At 51.5% G+C, this 20111-nt stretch overlaps 1 protein-coding gene, 1 long non-coding RNA gene and 1 other non-coding gene across 4 annotated transcripts in view; 1 reads left to right on the forward strand and 2 right to left on the reverse strand.

The window, feature by feature from the left end:
- The window catches only part of AARS1 (alanyl-tRNA synthetase 1), a 39438-nt gene extending 29212 nt beyond the window's left edge, over window positions 1–10226 (reverse strand). Inside the window, exons 1-7 of one of the 2 annotated variants that reach the window (XM_065567474.1) lie at window positions 10085–10177; window positions 9033–9226; window positions 7979–8142; window positions 6910–7098; window positions 5092–5237; window positions 2339–2530; window positions 1223–1367 (exon numbers count right to left, since the gene is read on the reverse strand). In XM_065567474.1, the coding sequence (XP_065423546.1) occupies window positions 1223–1367; window positions 2339–2530; window positions 5092–5237; window positions 6910–7098; window positions 7979–8122 (816 nt within the window). In that variant the 5' untranslated portion in view covers window positions 8123–8142; window positions 9033–9226; window positions 10085–10177. Of the gene's footprint in view, window positions 1–1222; window positions 1368–2338; window positions 2531–5091; window positions 5238–6909; window positions 7099–7978; window positions 8143–9032; window positions 9227–10084 lie in introns of both variants that reach the window. The other variant, XM_005309800.4, reaches the window with a different exon arrangement.
- Window positions 10227–10297: 71 nt separating this feature from the next.
- LOC135975660 (uncharacterized) lies at window positions 10298–13287 on the forward strand. The gene is made up of 2 exons (XR_010592644.1): window positions 10298–10813; window positions 11408–13287. It is a non-coding gene; the product is annotated as an uncharacterized LOC135975660 (long non-coding RNA).
- A 2682-nt stretch (window positions 13288–15969) lies between these two features.
- Window positions 15970–16155, reverse strand: LOC112060501 (U2 spliceosomal RNA). Its single transcript, XR_002889796.1, has one exon. It is a non-coding gene; the product is annotated as a U2 spliceosomal RNA (small nuclear RNA).
- Between the last annotated feature and the right edge of the window lie 3956 nt (window positions 16156–20111).

Raw genomic sequence — 20111 nt, forward strand, 5'->3', positions numbered from 1 at the left:
GGCAGAAAGGACTCTGTGGACAACTGGGAGACTGGTAGGATGAGGATATCAGAAACCCCCAGTAAGTGAAAGCCTACTGGGGAAGGGATTTTTATCAGACTGTGAAACCCATGTGTTAACATCTAGTCAATTCCAACGTTTGAGAAACATTCAGGAGAAAGGATGTCTTTGTTAAAGATTCAACACCCCTCACCCCACCCCCACCCCAAGGGCTAAGATTGCTCCCAATCCACAATTCAGAGTCTTCCAGCAAAAACAAGATGATCACATGGGATCTTCCGAATGAGAAAAGCAAGCAGAAAAACAACTCTTTTTGAAAAAAAATCTTTTCAGGCTTTATGTATCCATCAAAAAGGAGCATAAATCCACCCTCTTCTGCTGCACACCTTTCAGACACCACCCAGCAGGCCAGCATACAGAGATGGATTATAAAAGTCAAGCTACATAGCCCGGCAAGCCTTGGAGCAGGGGGTTTTAAGTAAGGCCGGTGACTGGCTGCTGAAGTTTGGCTTTGGACCTAGTTTCACCACCTAGATCCCCACATTGGGTCCCCACAGTGTCTTTCCAGTTGAGAAGAGCTGGACGTGGCACCCTCCAGAGCACAATGAGACTTCCCCCAGTGCTTAGACAGGGTCGGGGGGAGTAATCAAAAGGAGAGGTGGGGAACCCTCTCCACCAAGACTTCCAAAGGAGGGACATGCTGCTTCTACAAAGTTCCCAGCCTCTGCTGGCCCAGAGCATGACAAATGGAGCTTGGCCCTGAACACGGAGCTGTGCCATCTCAAGCCTACTGATCAGGTCTGTTTGTTTAAAATGGAAGTCCCTTTGAGTCAGGCTTTCTAGGGCTCTGAAAATCTCTTAGTGCAGTTAGAAAGCTGGCAAAAGGAAGGCAGCTATAGAGGGGCGGGCGGTGTCTCCTACTTTCAAAGACGACCAAATGGTTCATGGTCAGCACATCTCACATGCTCTCCCCAGATTCACTCCTAAAGCAGCAGCTACGGAATAGTCTAGTCTTCTACCCTTGCCAAGGTACAAATCTGCAAGCCAAGCACTTTTAGGTTCATGTCAGGTCGTTCTCACAGCTGCTAGGAAGTCACCATGGTCCCATCCTCTGGGACAGCTTCCCTGGCTGCACAGTGCCATGCACACCTATGAGACTATGCATAACAGGGGAAGCAGATACATTTTGATCAGGTTCAATGGCCCAGTCACGGATCTGTACCTTCTGGATGGCTTCAAAGTAGGGGATGAAGAGATCAGTGTCATAGTTGGACATCTTGTTTTGCAGCACAGACACCAGCCTTTCCAGACCCAACCCAGTATCAATGTTCTTCTTGGGAAGAGGTTTCAGGGTCCCGTCAGCCTCTCTGCCCAACCCCAGGGAGAAAGACAAACAGTCGTTGAACGGGTTGCTGCAGGGAGGTTGCCATCTCTTCCCTCATCCCCACATGACTTTAAACGATCCCATTGGTCTTATGAGGCAGGCATACACATGGGCCCCTGGGAGCCTTAATAAGAGGGTAATTAACAAGACACTCAAGAGCAAACTAGAACCAGCATAAACAAATCCTCCCTCACCCCAGAAAAATGGGCTGAATAAGTGTCCGCTGCCTCCTGTATATGGGGGTAGGGCGGAGCAGCACCAAAGTCACAGGCCAGTGGCGGAATGGCCCTCCTTCCAGAGCTAGAACGAGGGAAAGGTCAGCAGCCTCAACCCCACTGATCAGAGGCTGTGATGGGAGATGGCACAGACGTGAGCCCGGTGTTCGGTCTGAAGGACTCTCACTGAATGACAGGCAGCTTGCAGAGCCTCCGAGCAGCTGTGCTGACACATTCTGCTCTCACTGCTCCATGACAGTCCTTTCACTCAGTAGCTGGGCTTGGTTATTTGCTCCCAATGGCTGCTTGGGCAGGATGGTTAACACACAAAATACTCTGTACCAAGTGACATGGGGCGCTGAGAGTGCAGCTTAGCTGCGTGGGTGTGGAGGGTGAAGAAAGAGGAGTTTTAATGGGGCCCCCCTGTGCCTGACGAGGAACAGCAGTGGCGGGAGCTAGTCACGGGGCGTAGGTGTTACCTCCCACTGTTTTTCCTGTGTAACAGCAGATGAACTACAACCTCCCTCTTCCTAAATCCCAAATTTCACAATTTAACCATATTTCCCCAACACCCATCGGGGGCAGCTCAGAAGCCAGCTGTGGGGTTGGCGAGAACAGTTCACACTGGAGGGTGGAGGCTCCCGGTGCTGCGGCTTTCCAGAGCTGTCTTTTTATTAGAGTGAAGTGCTCATTCTCCATCAAACAAGAAATGTGTGGAGGGGGCAGGCTCTTGGCTCACCTGTTAAACTGTATGAACACCAGGTTCCAGATCTCCAAGACATTGGGGTCATCTTGATTGACGAGGTGCGCGGCATCCCTGTCCCCAATCCGGTCATAATGAATCTCACTGCAGGGGCCGCAGGGGCCTGTGTCTCCCATTTCCCAGAAGTTATCCTTCATGCTGCCAGGCAGGATCTTGCTCTCAGCCAGTCTGTACCAGGAAAGTGCCCGTTAAATTAGAGAGGTGAGAGCAAGACCTCCCCCAATTCAGGGGCAAACAAAGAAACCACCTTTTACTCGTTAAAACTCATTGAATGGGTTGTAAGAGCCCACAGGCTTTTGAGAGAGACCCAGCTGAGATCCTGCTTTCTAACACCTACCAGTTGGACTTCCCATCCTAGCAGGACCAAACAAGTGCCCCCCACCCAAACTGACACATTCACAAGAAGCTCATCTCTCATGGGGAGAGGCCTGTTGCACGGATAATATTTTTAAGGTGCCACCATGTGCTTTTAGAACTGAAAGTGATCAATTTTTTACAACCTTCTGTCCTCAGGGACGAGGCCCTAAAGGCTGCAGCTGGCCACTGGCCTTGGTTAGGCTTCATTAGAGGTTTTCTTCTGTGTAGAATGCCCAGGCTTTATTTAAACAAAGCTACAACGGGATGCACCTCAATCACTCCCTTTTCATAACGAGTGTCACCTCAAAGCACTTGGCTTTATGGCTCTGCCACCCAGAGAACATGATCTGTGATATGCTGCCTCGGTGAAGACCCATTGATGTGCGTCCATTGCCAAATAAGACATGCTGCATTTCCTTAAAATAAAATGCTGTGTGAAGTAAATACCACCCACTGTTCCCACTGCAAAGTATATGGGATTTCAGCCAGCAATGTATCTTGGGCATGGTCATAAATAGGTTTCCATGTGGTTTCCGATTCCATTTCAGTGGTATAAGGCAGGGATGATTTAAATCACTAGTCAGGAAGACTCGATTTAATCATGGATGTCTACATAAAAGTGCATTCTTGTTGGTTGTTATAACCTTAATACATATTCTTCACAGGTAGAGGAACTTCATTAAAATAGTCCCAAACTGGGTGTCTTACGGCCTGCTGTCATTATAGGTTTTCCCTTCTAGTGAGAGAATGGTATGGTAGATCTCAAATCAATGAAGGCTACACTCAGAAAGGCCTCAAGACTTCTGGAATATACTGCTCAAACAGTTTCATTTTTGTTTCTACTGCCTGTCCCTCCCTTCTCAAATTTATCTCCAGACATCTTCTCCTTGTCCAGATCTATTTCTCCCCCAACAATCTTCTATTCATTCAACTTTTTGAAACTTTGCACTTTTAGAGAGAGGGAAGGGATTGACTCCGTGTACACAAATTTGCAGAGGGACAATAGGGTTGAGGTCTATAAATAAATAATATATGTCTTTTAAAAACATTTTTGCTGTTAACAAGCATGTTATCTCTGGAGACACAAATCCACAGTTTGAGAACTGCAAAACTAAGCATCTCTGATGGTATCTTCTAGACTGAGCACTGAGTCCCATTGGGTCGATAGAAAGATTAACCTAAATAATCTCTACAGCAGCCCCTGGAACCCCATAAAATTGGGTCCCTAATCCATGAACTGTTGGAACTGATTTACAAAACTTTTCTTAAACATTACATGAATATATTGTCTCATACTATAAAATTAGGATTTATAATCCCTGTTCCGTGATGAGATATCTTTGAGCTATAATGTATCTTAATTAAAACTATCTTTAGATAGATTTTTCCCCTCAAAAAGCATTTTATAAAAAAAATCCGATTTTTGTTTGTTTGTTTTTTTAAATAATTGATTTTTATTCACCCTGGTATAAGGTTAATTCTTTCACGGCAATGGCCCACTCTTGCTGATGGAAGAGAATTTGCACATCCTGAGTCTGTCCAGTAATCCTGTGCTGAAAGGATTCAGCCTTCACAGGTGCATCTACAATCCCAGAGATCCCACTTCCTAGCTGGCAAGGGTTGCATGGTTAGGCAGGGTCAATGTTTTACTTGTTTCAATCTCTAATCGCCCAGGCTCAGGTGCCACTGGAAATCCAATCCGTGACTACAGAACAAAGCAGCAGCAGATCTCAGCTCTTGTAAAAGGCAGTAAATTAAATCATCACTAAATGGAAACTTCCCTTCCCCTCAAATTTCCCCAGCCTTCTCCCGTTCCAAACACCCATTCGAAAAGACAGATTTTGCAGCATGCCCTGGAAATCAGCAGATCCAGACTATTTCAGCCCAAGAGGAAAGCAATCCCCAAGTCACAGGCTCCTTGTGGAGAACACCAAGTCAGCAGCTCCCATTCTGGCAAGCCAAAGCAATTCCACCTTGAACGTTTTTGCTGAGCACTACTGCAGCAGGATGGCGCAGGAGTGCTCTGTCAGGCAGACACATCCCAGGCCGTTTAGGGCTTTACTGATCACATCCTACACCTTTAACTCCACCTGGAAACCAACAGGCAGCCAGACCACGGAGCATCAGTGTCACGAGAGTCATCTCAGCAAGGAGGTCAAAGACTGACTGGGCTGTGGGGAGTGAATTATTTCTCACCCCATCAGGCTGTCCCTTTAGGGTGTGGTTTGGCTCACTGGTGAGACAACGTGAAGCTTATTCTGCCTCAACCATGGCATGGGCAAACAAGGGCCTCCAGGTGCCAAGGCTGCCAGGCCTGCACCTATCACCAGCACTGTTTTCATAAGAACAGTTATATTTTTAAATGCCCTTACCCCAAATCCCGCCAGATCTGTTTGCACTCAAGGTCTGGCTCTAATCCGGCTGCCTCGTTGCCACCAAAGTAAGTGACATAGAGTCTTTCAATGGGGATGCCGAACTCGCTGGTGAGAAGGTCCAGAGCCAGTTTACAAGCCAGTTCCTGCACCAGGAAAGACAAGGTGAGTGAGGAAAAGCAAAAAGATCTTCTTACCCATACAACACAGCCCAACCCAGAGCAGGCAGGGGTTGACGGCACAAACTGTAATGCCTCAGAATAGGCTTTGCACATCACAAGTCTAAAGTAAACTGAATAGGAAGCACAGGGAACACAGAACACAGGAAACATCCTCTCACTGACTCCATTGCCTGCAAAAGAATTGAGGCCTGGAACCTACACAATGGATTGCTCCTCTCTCTAGACCCACTGCACATACCCCTTTGAACTGCCAGCTCTGCCAAACACCTGCCCCTCAGAACCTGAAATGAGCTGAAGTCTCAGACTTTTAGATAGCAAATAAGCTCAAGAACCGGAGTGCTTTAGCTAACGACAGCTGAAACAGGCAGGCCAATATTTGCAGGGGCCAGGAAATCCCCATACATCAATAAACTGAGCGTTCCCTGGATGGCTTCATACAATCAGCCAAAGAATAAAAAATTAACACTTAGCAGGTTCCATTGTGATTCTCTCTTTCCTCGTTGATTTTTGGTTCAACTGTTATTTTAATCACCTTGCTGCACTTTGATCAGCTTCACGAAGTTCCTTGGCACAGCATTAACTCTTGAACTAAGCCACTTGCAAGGACATCACACTTCCCCATTTTATGCTCCTATCTCCTCAGCAAGTCCTTCTCACTAACTCCGGCTTGCACCCAGAACATCCGCTGGAACCTTGCCTCCAAAGTTCTAATGCCTGTAGTCTGAGTCACCTACAAATGAAGGGCTGCAGAAAGTGCACTGGAAAATGATCGTTCTGGATGATAGCCTGCCTAGACGCTAAAAGCCTGATACAAGGATTTGCTTTGCCTTTCGTAGCCCACTGGACCAGGAGACTTTAATCCAATTTAAAAGTACTGGTTTATTTGTATTTTTTATTGATTCCCTATTATTATAAGAATGAATGTTGGTCACGCTGCTGTAGTGCTAACAAGATGTTCAGATAGTGCTGTGTAAGAGGTCATAAAAGTACAGAGATTAGACAGACAAGAACAATTCTACAGAGAGCTTTTCACATGCAAAGTGCTTTACAAACATTAGCTAATTAATCCTCTCAACATCCCTGGGAGGCTGGTAGGCAGCTATGGGCTTTTTCCACCTATAAGAGTCCCAAGTGCTTTACTATCCGATGCTCAGATACGTTCTTCTTTGTTTTTGCATTTTTACTTTCTATCCAATCAATGGCCCCACTGCTGTGAGGTGGTATACAGAATTTTCTGTCTTGGGCAACTGACTTATGCATCTTACTACCATGCTCAGGGGCTAATTGATCACCAGATTTGGGGTCGGGAAGGAATCTTCCCTCAGGTCAGATTGGCTGGGACCTTTAACCAGCCCTCTAACAGGCATAACCAACCTAATCAGTTCCCTGCCATCACAGGGAACATGGGCATTAGTGGCATCTCAGTCACTCCCATTCTCTGCAAGCAGCACACAATAGTCCTTGTGTTAGCTTCCCAAGGACTGGTTTAACTGAGGTCATTCGGCTCAATGTAGAGGTATTTGGGTGAAGTTTAGTGACCTGAAGGTCAGACTAGATGATCTGATGGTCCCTTCTGGCCTTAAACTTCATGAAAGCTCCGCTTAGATTCCAGATCCCCATTGACCTTGAAGCTTACCTTGAAGTAATCGCCAAATGACCAGGACCCCAGCATCTCAAAGAAGGTGTGGTGGTAGACGTCTTTCCCCACATCATCCAGGTCGTTGTGTTTGCCCCCAGCTCGGATGCACTTCTGGGTATTGGCGGCTCTGGTCAGTTTAGCCATGGGGTGGGAGGGATCAAGGGTATTGAGGAAAATGGGTTTGAACTGGGAGGAAATAGCAACAAGATGATTTAAACTTAAGAACTCACCTAGGCAGCGAGCACTCTGTGGGTCAGTATATGTGGGCCAATAAGAACATGCCCGATGCGTGTATTTAGAAATGCTGAGGTCGCCACTCCACCACACTAAGGCACCTTTCCATCACTCCTGCCAAACCAGGAGCAGTACTGGTGGACTCCCAGTTGTGCCGCATCCACCTGTCTGTGCCAAGGAGGACAATTATGCTCCCCCCTCCCCCCAATTCAAATAAAAAGACTACCAATGTTTTTTTAAAAACATGATTTGTTTGCTTGGTGCTAAGCGCCTGTAGTCTTGTCCTGACTGCCTGGGTTCTTGGATCAGGCCCTAGTGACGCAATGACAGAATGGGAATGAGGAAAATGCGGCCTGGTGCACAGAACGGAAATGTCTCTGACGAGCCCTCTGTGTGTGAGCAAGACTCCCCTGAGAAGCAGGGAGCAGTCTGCACCTCCACCAAGGATTCCATATGGGGAGGGAGGGAGGCTTTAAACACCAACCACGGCTTAGCAGAATCATTGTGGAGAAAAGCTGCCCAGGAATATGCTGATTTAGTACATCCCCCGGGTGCCATGGCCAGACTCCATTCCCAGCCAGGGATGCCCTGCTCTGCGCCCTCCAGAGTCCAGGGACATCTTATCTATCATCATCACATCACAGCACTGGGAGCCCACAGCCTGACAGGGGAACTGTTGGAGCAATTCAGGCCCATTATATCTCACCAGAATGAATTTCAGTGTGATAAGTACTACCCACAATATACACGGCTAAGCACCCCTCACTTCTTTGCTCCTGCAGAAAGCACAGGACAAGTACCAAAGTCACACAGTCCTGGGAGAGAGTCCTACCTGATTCATGCCAGCATTGGCAAAGAGCAGCGTAGGATCGTCCAAGGGGATAGTCGCAGATGAGTGGACATAGGTGTGCTGGTGCTCCTTGAAGAAATCAATGAACTTTTGCCGGATCTGCCTAGCTGACAGTGTAGTTTCCATCCTGAGATCACCACGCAAAGCTAGCAAAAGAAAAAAGAGAACGCAGATGGGTGAAGGACACATTCTACTCAGTTTAATGGGACAGTCATGAATAAGGATCCTGGGGAAGGGGCAACTGGGATGTAATTCACCCAATTCTTTTGTCTGGGTCTCACGAAAGTTCTGATTTTCAGATGTTAATTTCTAGTCTCACTTGTTTCCAGGAGTGATGTGAGAGACTCACTGTGCCATGCATGGTACTGGGCTAAAGGATCACAGATTCCACAGCTTTAAGGCAAAACATCCCCTCCAAACTTGTGTGGTGGATACCAAACAATTAAGTCAGATTGAGCCTGGCTCCTCTGGGGAGGGGCCCTGAGTCACAGACACAAAGGCCTGCAGTACTGGTGACTCTATGCTGTGGCTCACGAATGCCATCCAACAAGGATCACATTGCCTCGCAAACACAATAGACAGAAAATGGATTTTAAGCGATCATTGCATGCTCTACAAACCCCGAGTCAGGGCTGGCAATTCAGTAATTCACTTAGCAGGAAAAAAGGGAACAGATTGTTATAGTTTAAAGAAATCCTAAACACCAGGATGAAAGAAAATTGGGACTTAAGGATCCTGCACCAATCATCACTATCCTACAGCAAATTGACTCCCAGCCCTTCTCCCCAGAGAGCACTGGCTGCTTCCCGCCTCACATGCTGCAGTCCCTGAAAGTGTGTATGGGAGAACTGATAAGCAAGGTCTACTCCAGCTGCCAGGAGACAGCAGGCAGACGTAGGAAAGGGGTCTGAATGGCTTCTTTCTGGCTGCTTCTCCAGAACCACAGGAGCGGCAAAGGAACCAGCAGCATGATTGTCAGTGCAACACCCCTTCACCATTTCCACCCAGGCCCAGAGTCACAAAGGCATGTAGGCACCTAGCTCCCATTCAATGTCTAAATATCTTAGAGGAGCTGAGTCTTGGAGTCCATTCTGGAACCCTCCAGAGGAACCGAGAGAGAAAAAGGTGTCCCATTTTCACAAACAGGAGATGGAGCAGACTCTGCCTGTCCACCACTCAAGTCATTAGAGCAGCAGCCGCTCTGACTCTCTCTGAGCAAGAAAGAGGAGGCTGGGGTTGGAAGCAAGGGGGTAAAAGTTACATTTTAAAAAAAAATCATTTTTAAAGTGCACTAAAACCCCTACTGGCATTTTAGCTGTCAGGCTGTTTCACTTCTCCCAGAGTGAGGATTTTGGCAAGAACCACCCATTTAGCAACTTGGCCAAAGGTCACATGCAGAGCAACGAATTGAACCCAGGAGTCCTGACTTCCAGTCCCCTGTTCTAACCAATACCCTCATAGCATCTGCAAATGGAAAACGGGCTATGCCATGTTAAGCAGGGCTAAGATGATGCAACAAGACCCCAAACAACTACAAATAGGGAAACATCCCCAAAGCACCTGGCATTGGCTACTACGAGAAGACCATTAGTCAGACCCAATACGGCCTGTACGTTTTTAAAGTACATGTAACATGCAGGCCCACCGGGCCTGACATTTGGGAGAGCTGGTTTGAAATATTATAGGCAAAAAGCTGCACTCAGCTCCACTCCAGAATGCCATGGCCAGGGCAGTACCGGAGCCACGCCATGTGCGGCACCGATACAGGCTCCCTGTGTGCCAGGAGGTCCCCGTCCCCGCCCCGCAGCAGGTCTCCCCAGCCCTTCCGACGTGATGGGGCGCCCACCCCTGCGCCCACGTGGCACGACTCCCAGGGCACATGGAGCCCCAGGCCCCGCCACCCTGAGCCAGACTCCCAGCATCCCCTGCGGCTGTGGCCCTAGAGCACCAACCCCAGGGGATGCTGGGAAAATGGCTCAGGAAATGGGGGGGGGGGGCTGCTCCCTGCCGGCACGATGTAGCCCGGTCCGGTCCGGTCTCCCCTCCCCCGCCCCCAGAGCCAGCCCCCCCGGGCCTGCCAGGCTTTACCTCTGCCCCGCACCGCCACCAGCAGCACCGCCGCGCCTCGCCGCGCAACCTAACCCGCTGCAACCTCCGCCCCGCCCCCACACCACCCTCGGCGCGGGCGCCGGCCAGCGATTGGTCTGTACCGCTGACAGTCACCCGCGGGGCCCTGGGGCGGCGGGTTTGTGACGTCACGTGGAAGGGGCGGTGAGGCGGCTGATGCAACGGCAGTGACACGGCCTCTCGTGGGGGAGGGGACAGAGGGCCGCCATCTTAGCTTCGCGCTGGGCGGGGCCCGCTGGGAGCGAGGGGCCCTGGCGGGGTCCAGGCTCCCCCCCTCGGGTCCTACAGTCTCGCCAACCGTTCAGCTGTCAGGCCAGGCCCCTCAATCGGAGTTAATTCGTTTCCCAGCCCCACCAGCAAACTGCCCTCGGTGCCATGTCCCTGCCCGGCTTCTCCGAGCCCCGGTGTCCCTGTGGGGACGCGGTCGGCTCCGGACAGGGTGTCGGCGTCGCGGTTAGACAAGAGACAGCAAGGCACCGGGCTGGCATTACAAGGCACCGGACTGGCATTGCAAGGAACGAAGTGTATGTTTGCGAGAACAGAACAGAGCCTCGAAACTCTCCAAGAGTTCAAAGCTCATGCCAGGATCCCAACGTGGGGTGACGCCCTGGACCCGTACCATTGAAATACCAGCATTCAACTGTTCAGCTACATCACTCACAGGAAGTTATACTGGGCAACGAGCATAGGGTTACCATACGTCCTCTTTTTCCCGGACATGTCCGGCTTTTCGGCACTCAAACCCCCGTCCGGGGGGACTTGCCAAAAAGCTGAACATGTCTGGGAAAATGGCGGCTCTGCTCCTCCCCTGACTCTTCGGCTCTGTTTAAGAGCCGGGCTGCCCGAGCGCTACTGGCTTTGGGCAGCCCCCTTGCCTCTGGACCCTGCGCCGCCGGAGCCCGGGAGGGGAAGTGCCTGGCTGGGGGCGCAGGGTCCGGAGGCAAGGGGGCTGCCCGAAGCCCAAGCGCTACCGGCTTCACAGTTTGCCGGGCAGCCCCCAGACTCTGCGCCCCCAGCTGGGCGCTTCCCCTCCCGGGCTCCAGCTACGCTGGGGAAGCGCCGGCCGGGGGCGCAGGGTCTGGGGGCTGCCCGGCAAACCGTGAAGCCGGTAGCGCTCGGGCAGCCCTTTCCCCTTGGCTGGGAGTGGGAGGGAGGAGGGGGCGGAGTTAGGGTGGGGAAGGGGCGGAGTTGGAGCGGGGCTGGGGGTGGGGAAATGGGCGGGGCCAGGGCCCGTGGAGGGTCCTCTTTTTTTATTTATTAGATATGGTAACCCTAAACGAGCAGAGAATCCAGACATTGCCCCTCAATAACAGGGAATTGAAAGGAGGTTGTCTGTGAATAAATACGATCCACTAGAGAAGAATTTCAGCTACTTTCCCTTCTTCAGCGAAGCAGCCGTGCTAGTCTGTATCCGCAAAAAGAACAGGAGTACTTGTGGCACCTTAGGGATTAACACATTTATTTGAGAATAAGCTTTCGTGACCCAACTCTCCCAGTCCTTATTTAGGCAAGACATTAAACATCATGATCTTCATAAAGATACTGAATTTATGGTTAATTACAACAACCTGCAACCCACTAAGCTCCCCATTTGTCCTGGGATTACAAGGGAGTTAATGGGCTACTTCACCTTGAATGGTCCCCTTGAAGATGTGCTAACTACTTGTGCTAAACTATCTGTTAGATCTAGTGTTTAGCTGTGACACTTGGCCTTGGCTACACTTGCAGATGTACAGCGCTGTGAGTTAAACCTGTCATCGTGCAGCTGAGTAGGGAAAGCGCTGCAGTCTGTCCACACTGACAGCTGCCCAGCGCACTGTCGTGGCCACATTTGTGGTAATTGCAGCACTATTGGGAGCGGTGCATTATGGGCAGCTATCCCACATAGCACCTTTTCCCATTCTGGCGCCGTGGGTTGTGTGAAGGGGGCGTGGGTGCGGGGGATTCTGGGTCCTGTCCCAATGCCCCGTGATGCATCGCTTCGCATCCCAGAAATCCCTTTGTTTCCGTCCACCTTTGGCGCCATCTTTCAACGGTTTCTGTGCAGCGCGATCTGTCTGCGGGAAATGGAGTCTGAACTGCTGAGGCGTATGCTGACGAGTCTCGCCAGCACGTTACGTTTGGCTGTCGAGCTATTCCTTAAGATCCAAAGTGACAGTGAGAGTGAGGGTGAGGAGTCCGACGATGCTATCGAGCTGCGTAATGCGTACGACACGAAATTGCTTGTGGCATTCACGGACATGCTCAGCACTGTGGAAGGCCGCTTTTGGGCTCGGGAAACAAGCACCGAGTGGTGGGATCACATCGTCATGGAAGTCTGGGATGACGAGCAGTGGCTGCAGAACTTTCGGATGAGAAAAGCCACTTTCATGGGACTGTGTGAGGAGCTTGCCCCCACTCTGCGGTGCAAGGACACAAGATTGAGAGCTGCCCTGCCAGTGGAGAAGCGGGTGGCTATTGCAATCTGGAAGCTGGCAACTCCAGACAGCTACCAGTCGGTCGCAAACCAGTTTGGAGTGGGAAAGTCAACTGTTCAGGAAGATGCAGGCCGGGACTTTTTTCCCAGAGCGGAAGATCACAGTAGGGGAAGTTGAAATGCCCATTGTGATCCTTGGAGATCCCGCTTACCTGTTAATGCCGTGGCTCATGAAACCCTACACAGGGAGCCTTGACAACAGCAAGGAACGGTTCAACTACAGGCTGAGCCGGTGCCGAATGACTGTGGAGTGTACCTTTGGCCGTTTAAAGGGCCGCTGGCAATCTCTGTATGGGAAGCTGGACTTGGCCGAAAACAGCGTCGCCACGGTTATATCCGCGTGCTGTGCCCTCCATAATATTTGGGAAGGGAAGGGTGAAAGCTTCACTCAGGCATGGACCTCCGAGGTTCAACACCTGGAGGCTGAATTTGCACAGCCAGAGAGCAGGGCTATTACAGGGGCCCAGCACGGGGCTGCAAGGATTAGGGATGCCTTGAGGGAGCAATTTGAGGCTGAAAACCAGCAGTGATATCTGGTGCCCTGCACGGGAGTGAAGTGCAGTAGTTCCAATCTTTAGGAATCAGAGTCTGCTAAGCAGACAAGCAGACTTGCAGTGCCTGTTTATTTCCTGGTCTAAGGAGTCTTTTACTTTATGCAATAATAAAGAATGTTTTCAAAGCCAAAAAATCCATTTATTGAAAAGAAAAAAAATTATTTATTGAAAAGAAACAAGGGGGTGGAGTGGGGAACGGTACAATCACAGATTCGCATATGTCCTTTCTGGTGTGCTGTGCAGTGAGTGCTGCACTTCAGGGTAGCTATACTGCATGGTGATGGGGGTTGAGTGCAGAGGGTGAGGGTCGTGGTTTTCAGGGCTGGGTGGTGATGATACTGATGTTGGAGGCAGCGGGTGGCGTGAAGAACACGGAAGTTGGGGAAAGTGGGTTGGAGGTGACAGTGGGGCACAACGGAAAGAGTTTTGGGACAAGGGCTGTGGGGGGGGTGGCGTTTGCATTTGTGGTACTGCTCCTCTTTCTGCATGGCTACCAGCTCCTGGATAGCGTCTGCTTGGCGCTCCAGGATGCTTATGAACCTATCAGTGCTTTGCTGCCGGTGCGCGGTGCTTTGCCGCCGGTGCGCTGCATTTTCCTGGCGGATCCTGCTTTCTCTCTCCCTCCAGCTCTGTGCTTTCTCATTCTCTTTAATAGATTGCCGCATCACTTCTTGCAGCATGTCTTCTTTGCTTTTTCACGGTCTCTTCCTGAGTCTTTGCAGTCTCTGAGGAGGCAATAGAGGGACGGCTGAGGTCTCAAGGTTGATGCAGCTGTATAGGCAAAACGCAACATTTAACAGAGGCAGCATTGTTTATACCAGACAGAGTAATGATCCCCTCCCCCCCCCGCTCTTAAGGAGTAGAAAACACACAGGGTCTACACAATAGCATAATTTTCCCGTCCGAAACAGAGCACACATATCCCACGGGAGCCTCAAAATGGTGAGTAAGGGAGACTGATTGTTTCAGGGCTGCACTGTCCTCTGGGTTTCTGTGCCTTGGGGAGAGCCAACAGCTTCAGGGGGCACCTACACTGAACACTGTCCCAACATTTTCCACAGGAGTTCGTCCTGGACGATATCTCACTGCTGAAGGTGACCTGGGAAGCAAGGGAGGGTCTTCTACTGCAATGCGGCTTCCGCCCTGGCCCATATGCAGCTTGCCTGTGTGCAGCAATGGTCCCGCCACCCCTCGCGGCACAGTGGCGCAGACACGTTAGCCTGGCTGGGACAAGGACCACGGTGACTCTCCCGATAAACCTGCGCAAGCGCATTGCACACGTTCTGGATGAGACATTCGAGGAGATTACCAAGGCCGATTACCGCAATGTGATAAACCACATCAATGCACTATTCCACATCTAGGCATGCATGCCTAACCCTCCTCTTCCAAAGAGCCCGCACCGAAAAAATTCCTTCCCGAAAAAAAAAAACGCTTACCGGGAACCTGCTCTTCTGTTTGTCCTCCACCAAGTACCGGCCGCTGCGACTGGCTACCTTCCTCCTGGCTCGAGAAGAGCTCCTAGCTGCATGGCTCCAGGGATTCCGCGGTGTCTCCATCCGGCTCACCACCATCACTCCCATTTTCCTCCTCCTCCTCCCCCCCCCCCAGCTCTGAAGTGTCTATGGTGGTGCTCAGAGTGGAGGTGGGGTTAACCCCAAGTATCGCATCCAGCTCTTTGTAGAATCGGCAGGTCGCGGGGGGAAGCACCCGAGCGGCCGTTTGCGTCGCGGGCTTTGCGGTAGGCACTCCGCAGCTCCTTCACTTTAATCCTGCACTGCAGGGCGTCCCGGTCATGGCCCCTTTCCATCATGTCCTTTGATACCTTCCCGAAGGTATTGTAATTCCTACGGCTGGAGCGCAGCTGGGACTGGACAGCTTCCTCCCCCCAAACACTGATGAGGTCCAGCAACTCGCCATTGCTCCATGCTGGGGCTCGCTTGGCGCGTGGAGGCATGGTCACCTGGAAAGATTCACTGATAGCACTCCACGCCACGCCGGGCTGAGCAAACAGGAAGGGGATTTTTAAAATTTCCGGGGAATGTAAAGGGTCGGTCACATGGTTGGTTACCTGAGGCCAGGGCAGTAAGTTTGAACTGATGACCAGAGTGGCTAGAACGGGCATTGTGGGATACTGCCGAATAATTCTGGAGGCCATTCACAGCGCATTAGGCGGCCACACTGGCGCCCCAGCGCTGCAGCGGCAGCGCAATACTCACTGTTCCTCTCGGAGAGGTGGAGTACATGCAGCGCTGCAACCACGGTGATACAGCGCTGCAAATGCCTTGCCAGTGTGGACGGGGAGTGAGTTACAGCGCTGCGGGAGGCTTTACAGCGCTGTAGCTCGCAAGTGTAATCAAGGCCACAGTATCTTTTCAGATATGAAGAAGAACTCTGTGTAGCTCGAATGGTCTGTTTTGAAGAATGGCCACTTTTTTAAGTCCGTTATTGAGTGTCCAGGGAGATTGAAGTGCTCTCCTACTGGTTTTTGAATGTTACAATTCTTGCTGTCTGATTTGTGTCTCTATTCTTTTGTGTAGAGACTGTCTGGTTTGGCCAATGTACATGGCAGAGGAGCACTGAAATCAAGTTTACAGAAATTAAGAAGGAAGGTACTATACATCTGGGGTCAGGCTTGAGTTAAGAGAGATTACAAGTATCGGTTACAAGGTTCACAAGATACATACATAGACCCAGAGTGTCAGCAAATAAATGATCTTGGATATGCCACCCACAGAATATATTTAGAGTTCAAGTTAGTATTGGTGTAACAAATTCAACTGATTGTATTTTTTAACCACAATAGTCTCCCCGAGGGGAGGTGCACTGTTCCTGGAAGTACTGCAATACCAGGTCAATGCATGGAGTGGATGGAGCAAGCTCCCATTCCATCTCCCTGTTCCAAAAATCCATTTAATATATAGTCCTCAGCTAGAGAACATATCAGATATTAAACTGATAAGAACAGATTTAAAATTTTATTAGAAAATATTTAAAAATAAATGATACAGAGAATTTGAAGCGTCAGTTATTGGTCATCAGGGGTAACATACAGAGTATAGGGGGGATGCTAGTATTTTGTTAGTGGGCAGCACGTAGCATATACAGTCTGCAATGGCCCCGATGGGGGGGTATACATACGGTGGGTGAGATCAGGATACCGTCAGCAAGCAGTGAGGGTACATCACTCATACAAAAAGTACAGGCAGTCATGGGTATATAATTAAGCAGGCCGGGTAATAGGGATGGGTGACCCTCACATGATGGAGTTCAGTTCGGTTCGGTGGGTTCAGGGCTCAGGGGATAAAGTCCAACAGGGGAGGTTTACAGGTCTCTTCCCCCTTGTGGGTGCATGAAGTCACACTGGCTCACGGTATTGGCGGTGGCCGGTGGTATGCTCTGTGTAAATGTCTTGAGACCATCGGATAGTGTCCGAGAGACCATTAGATGTCTCATGAGCTGTGCGTAATGACGGCCCACCCCACAGGTCCTCAGCACACGTTCATTGCAGGGGTCCCAGGCACCCAGGGCCCCAACGATCACAGCGTCGGTGTAAACCTCGTAGCCCTTTGCCCGCAGGGTGTCAGCTAAGGGAGCATACTTTTCTAGTTTGCGGGCTCGGGCTTTGCGGAAGGCCAGGGTCCTGTTCTCGAAGGGGATCGTCACATTGAAGAGGATGATCTTGTTTCGGTCCTTGTCCGTGACGACGATGTCCAGGCACAGCGGGCTGTCGGTGTCGGGGATGGTGCGGTTGACGGCGATCTCTCCCAGGTGCGAGGTGATGGCCTTCACTAGGCGGTCTTGGACGGCGTTGTGGCGCAGCTGCCAGGCTCTGGCGTGGGGTTTGCAGCTGCACAGTACGTGGGGCAAGGTCTCCATGGTGTACCCGCACTTCCTGCAGCGCTTGTCCTGGTTCCCGTGGCGGACGGCTCCATTGAGAGGGACACAGTTCAGCCGGGCGCAGTGTATGAACTGCCAGTCGGCGAATCGGGTGAAGCTGCCCACAGGGAGAAAGTGGTTGCTGGAGTCCCACTTGCTGGTCACCTCAAAGGCCTTGCCCTGGTCCGTTTTTATCCTCAGGGAGTCCACGTACAGCGCGTGGACGGCAGCCTTCAGGGACTTCTCCAGCACGCCTGTGGCTCCGGGGCTGACGATGGTGTTGCCCTCCATCCCGATCCGTGGTATCAGGACTCCCACCTCCTGCCATTCCTCGCTCCATTCCCAGCAGCAGCCCAGTCACTTTCCCAGTCGGTGTGTGGCATTGCAGGCGCGGGACCACAGCGAGGCGATGTCGCCCCCGTCTCAGGCGAATTCGCCATCCAGGGAGCCACTCAGGAAGGTGGCTACATCTCGGTCGGAGGGAGGTCTGCCGATTCGCTTCTCGATGACAGCGCGCAGGGTGGTTGTTGTGACATTCTTTACTTTGGCATCCGGGCACGTCAGGAGGCGGAAGGTGTGTGTGATGACCGCGATGTCACAGAGGTCTCCCACCATGTGGGGGACGTTGGCGCCACCGTGCCTGTGTGCGATGTATATGAGTTCGTTGCTGGCTCTCTGGGGCAGGGACAGCCATTTCTTGACCAGCTGCCGGATGGTGTTGTCCACCTTGTTGAGGGGTACCTTTGCCACGGCAGATCCTCTCAGGACGAAGGCGATGCGGGGGATCAGGAAGGTGTTGAGTGCGTTGATTTTCTGCCACGGCACCAGCAGGGACGCATCGATCTTGGCGGCATCCTGTAAGATCTCCCGGATGGTATCCTCAGGGGTCTGCCGGATGCGGAAGCCCGTCAGCGTGCCTAGGTGCTGGTACGCCTGCCCCTCTGCCAGGGGAATGACGGACTCGCCCTGGATGAGGAACTCCATCGTCAGTACTGAGTCCCTCTTGCTCCCATCGACGTGGAAGGACGCGCACTTCTTGGCGTTGAAGCGGAGTCCCGTCCAGTCCGCGGCTCTCCCGATGGTGTCGAGCATGCCCTGGAGCCTCTCAGGGTTGTCCGCGATCAGGACCAGCCAGCGGCAGCCAGGGTGCAGGCCATGGCTCCCCTGGTGGCTCAGGCAGCAGTGGCTGGGGCACGTGGCGGGGCTCCCTGAGCTGCTCAGGCAGCAGCAGCCGGGGAGCGGGGCAGAAATCCCCCGGCAGCCCTGCTGCAGGGTCCCCTCACCTGCAGGCACCGCCCCCGCAGCTCCCATTGGCTGTGACTCCTGGCCAATGGGAGCTGCAAAGCCGTGTGCTGGCTCTGCCTACTCTGTTTGAAAGGTCGCTTCCTTGCAGTGTGAATTCAATCAGTGGGTGTGGCTGATGTGTGACTGCCCTGTTGGGAGAGGCTGTTTGGGAAGATGGTACACACTTATGTAGGGAAATGGCTGAAGTACGAAGGTAGGGCCCTATGAAATCCGCTTTATCACTGGGGATTTACTATTTTTTGATTTTGGTGTTTTCCATTTTTTTAAAAATTAATTCCAGCTTTATGGGGCTTTTTTAAATCAAAATTGTTTGATACATTGACAATATTTGGTGGCCTCACTATAAATGCCCCCACATGTTCAGAATTGGATTGCAATGGGCAAAACGGATCTTACTAAAGAAATAAATCCTACACTGTAAACAATACACCCTGCAGATTTACAGTGTATGGTAAAAGTGCCACATTTAAAATCCCTTTGAAAAGTAGCATTTGGTAATATGACCAAACTGACATTGCTGAACAGTGACACTAGCAGTCCGCAGACGTGGGGGCAGAGGGAAGGGGCGTGTGTGTGCGTGCCTGAGTGAGCGCTGTCTCTTTAAGCAGAGCACTCACCAGCCTGAACACTTGTTCAGACAGCAGCCGGCAGCAACCGGTCCTGAGCCAGAGGCTGGTGCACAGACAGGCGCCCTTTTGTGCCCCCCCCCCCCCCCCCCTCCAGGGCCGGTGTAACCACGAGGCCAACTAGGCGGCCGCCTAGGGCGGCAAGATTTGGGGGCGCCAAAAAGTCCACAGCAGCATCTCTCCTAGTCCTGCGCCGCCTCTTGCTGCCGCTCCCAGGGCAGGTGCCAACGCCGGGCTCCGGCGATCTGTGAGGGACAGAGGCGGTGGGCGGCATCCGAGCATGCCACCACCTCCTCCCCGGGCTCCAACTTTCACAGCTCCTGCCCTCTCCAACCCGTGCGCCCTCGGCCGGGCACTTCCCCCGCGCAGCAACAGCCAGAGCAGGGGGGCGGGAAGTTGCTGTGGGCCCCACGGTTCAGGGAGCTGGGAAAGTTGGAGCTTGGGGAGGAGACGGCTGCGCGCTCGGATGCTGCCCGCCGCCTCTGTCCCCCGCAGATCGCCGGAGCCCGGCATTGGCTCCTGCCCTGGGAGCAGCAGCGGGAGGTGGTGCAGGACTAGGAGGGATGCTGTTGTGGACCGTGGCCACCAGGCAGAGTGGGATTTCCTGTGAAATGTTCCTGACCATCGCCGTCTGGCTGGCTTGGCAGGAAACCTTCGCGGCACCGACCCCTATGGCCGATGACCTGAACCTGGGAGTTGTAAATTGCAGCTACTCGGGGTCCCCTTCCCATCATGTCGCAAGGGCCAAGCCTCCACAGCTCAAAAAAACCCTGGACTTTCTAGTTGTATTTCCCTGTAAGGATTAATCTGGGATATCTATGAGAAAACAATCTATTTAAAAAGCTACATGATTAAATACTTGATATTTGCATTAACCTAACTTTCAAAAATATGCCCCAACTTTTTTTATTTGCAGTGTTTAAATCAAGAAAACAATTCCAGCTGCAATGATGCATCCTGCTCTTTAAACTGTTCAGAAAGCCACAGCATACAAAGAAATTAATGTAGCTAACATTTTAAAAAGTAATTCAACTAATTATAAAACACAGCCACAAAACTAGGAAAATCATGCCAAGACTGTTGGTTTCACAATTCCCACATAAGGAAATGATTAGTAAAGAAACACATATTATGCATAAGTAGAGTCA

This window comes from Chrysemys picta, chromosome 14 (assembly GCF_011386835.1).
Source record: "Chrysemys picta bellii isolate R12L10 chromosome 14, ASM1138683v2, whole genome shotgun sequence".
NCBI lineage: Eukaryota > Metazoa > Chordata > Testudines > Emydidae > Chrysemys > Chrysemys picta.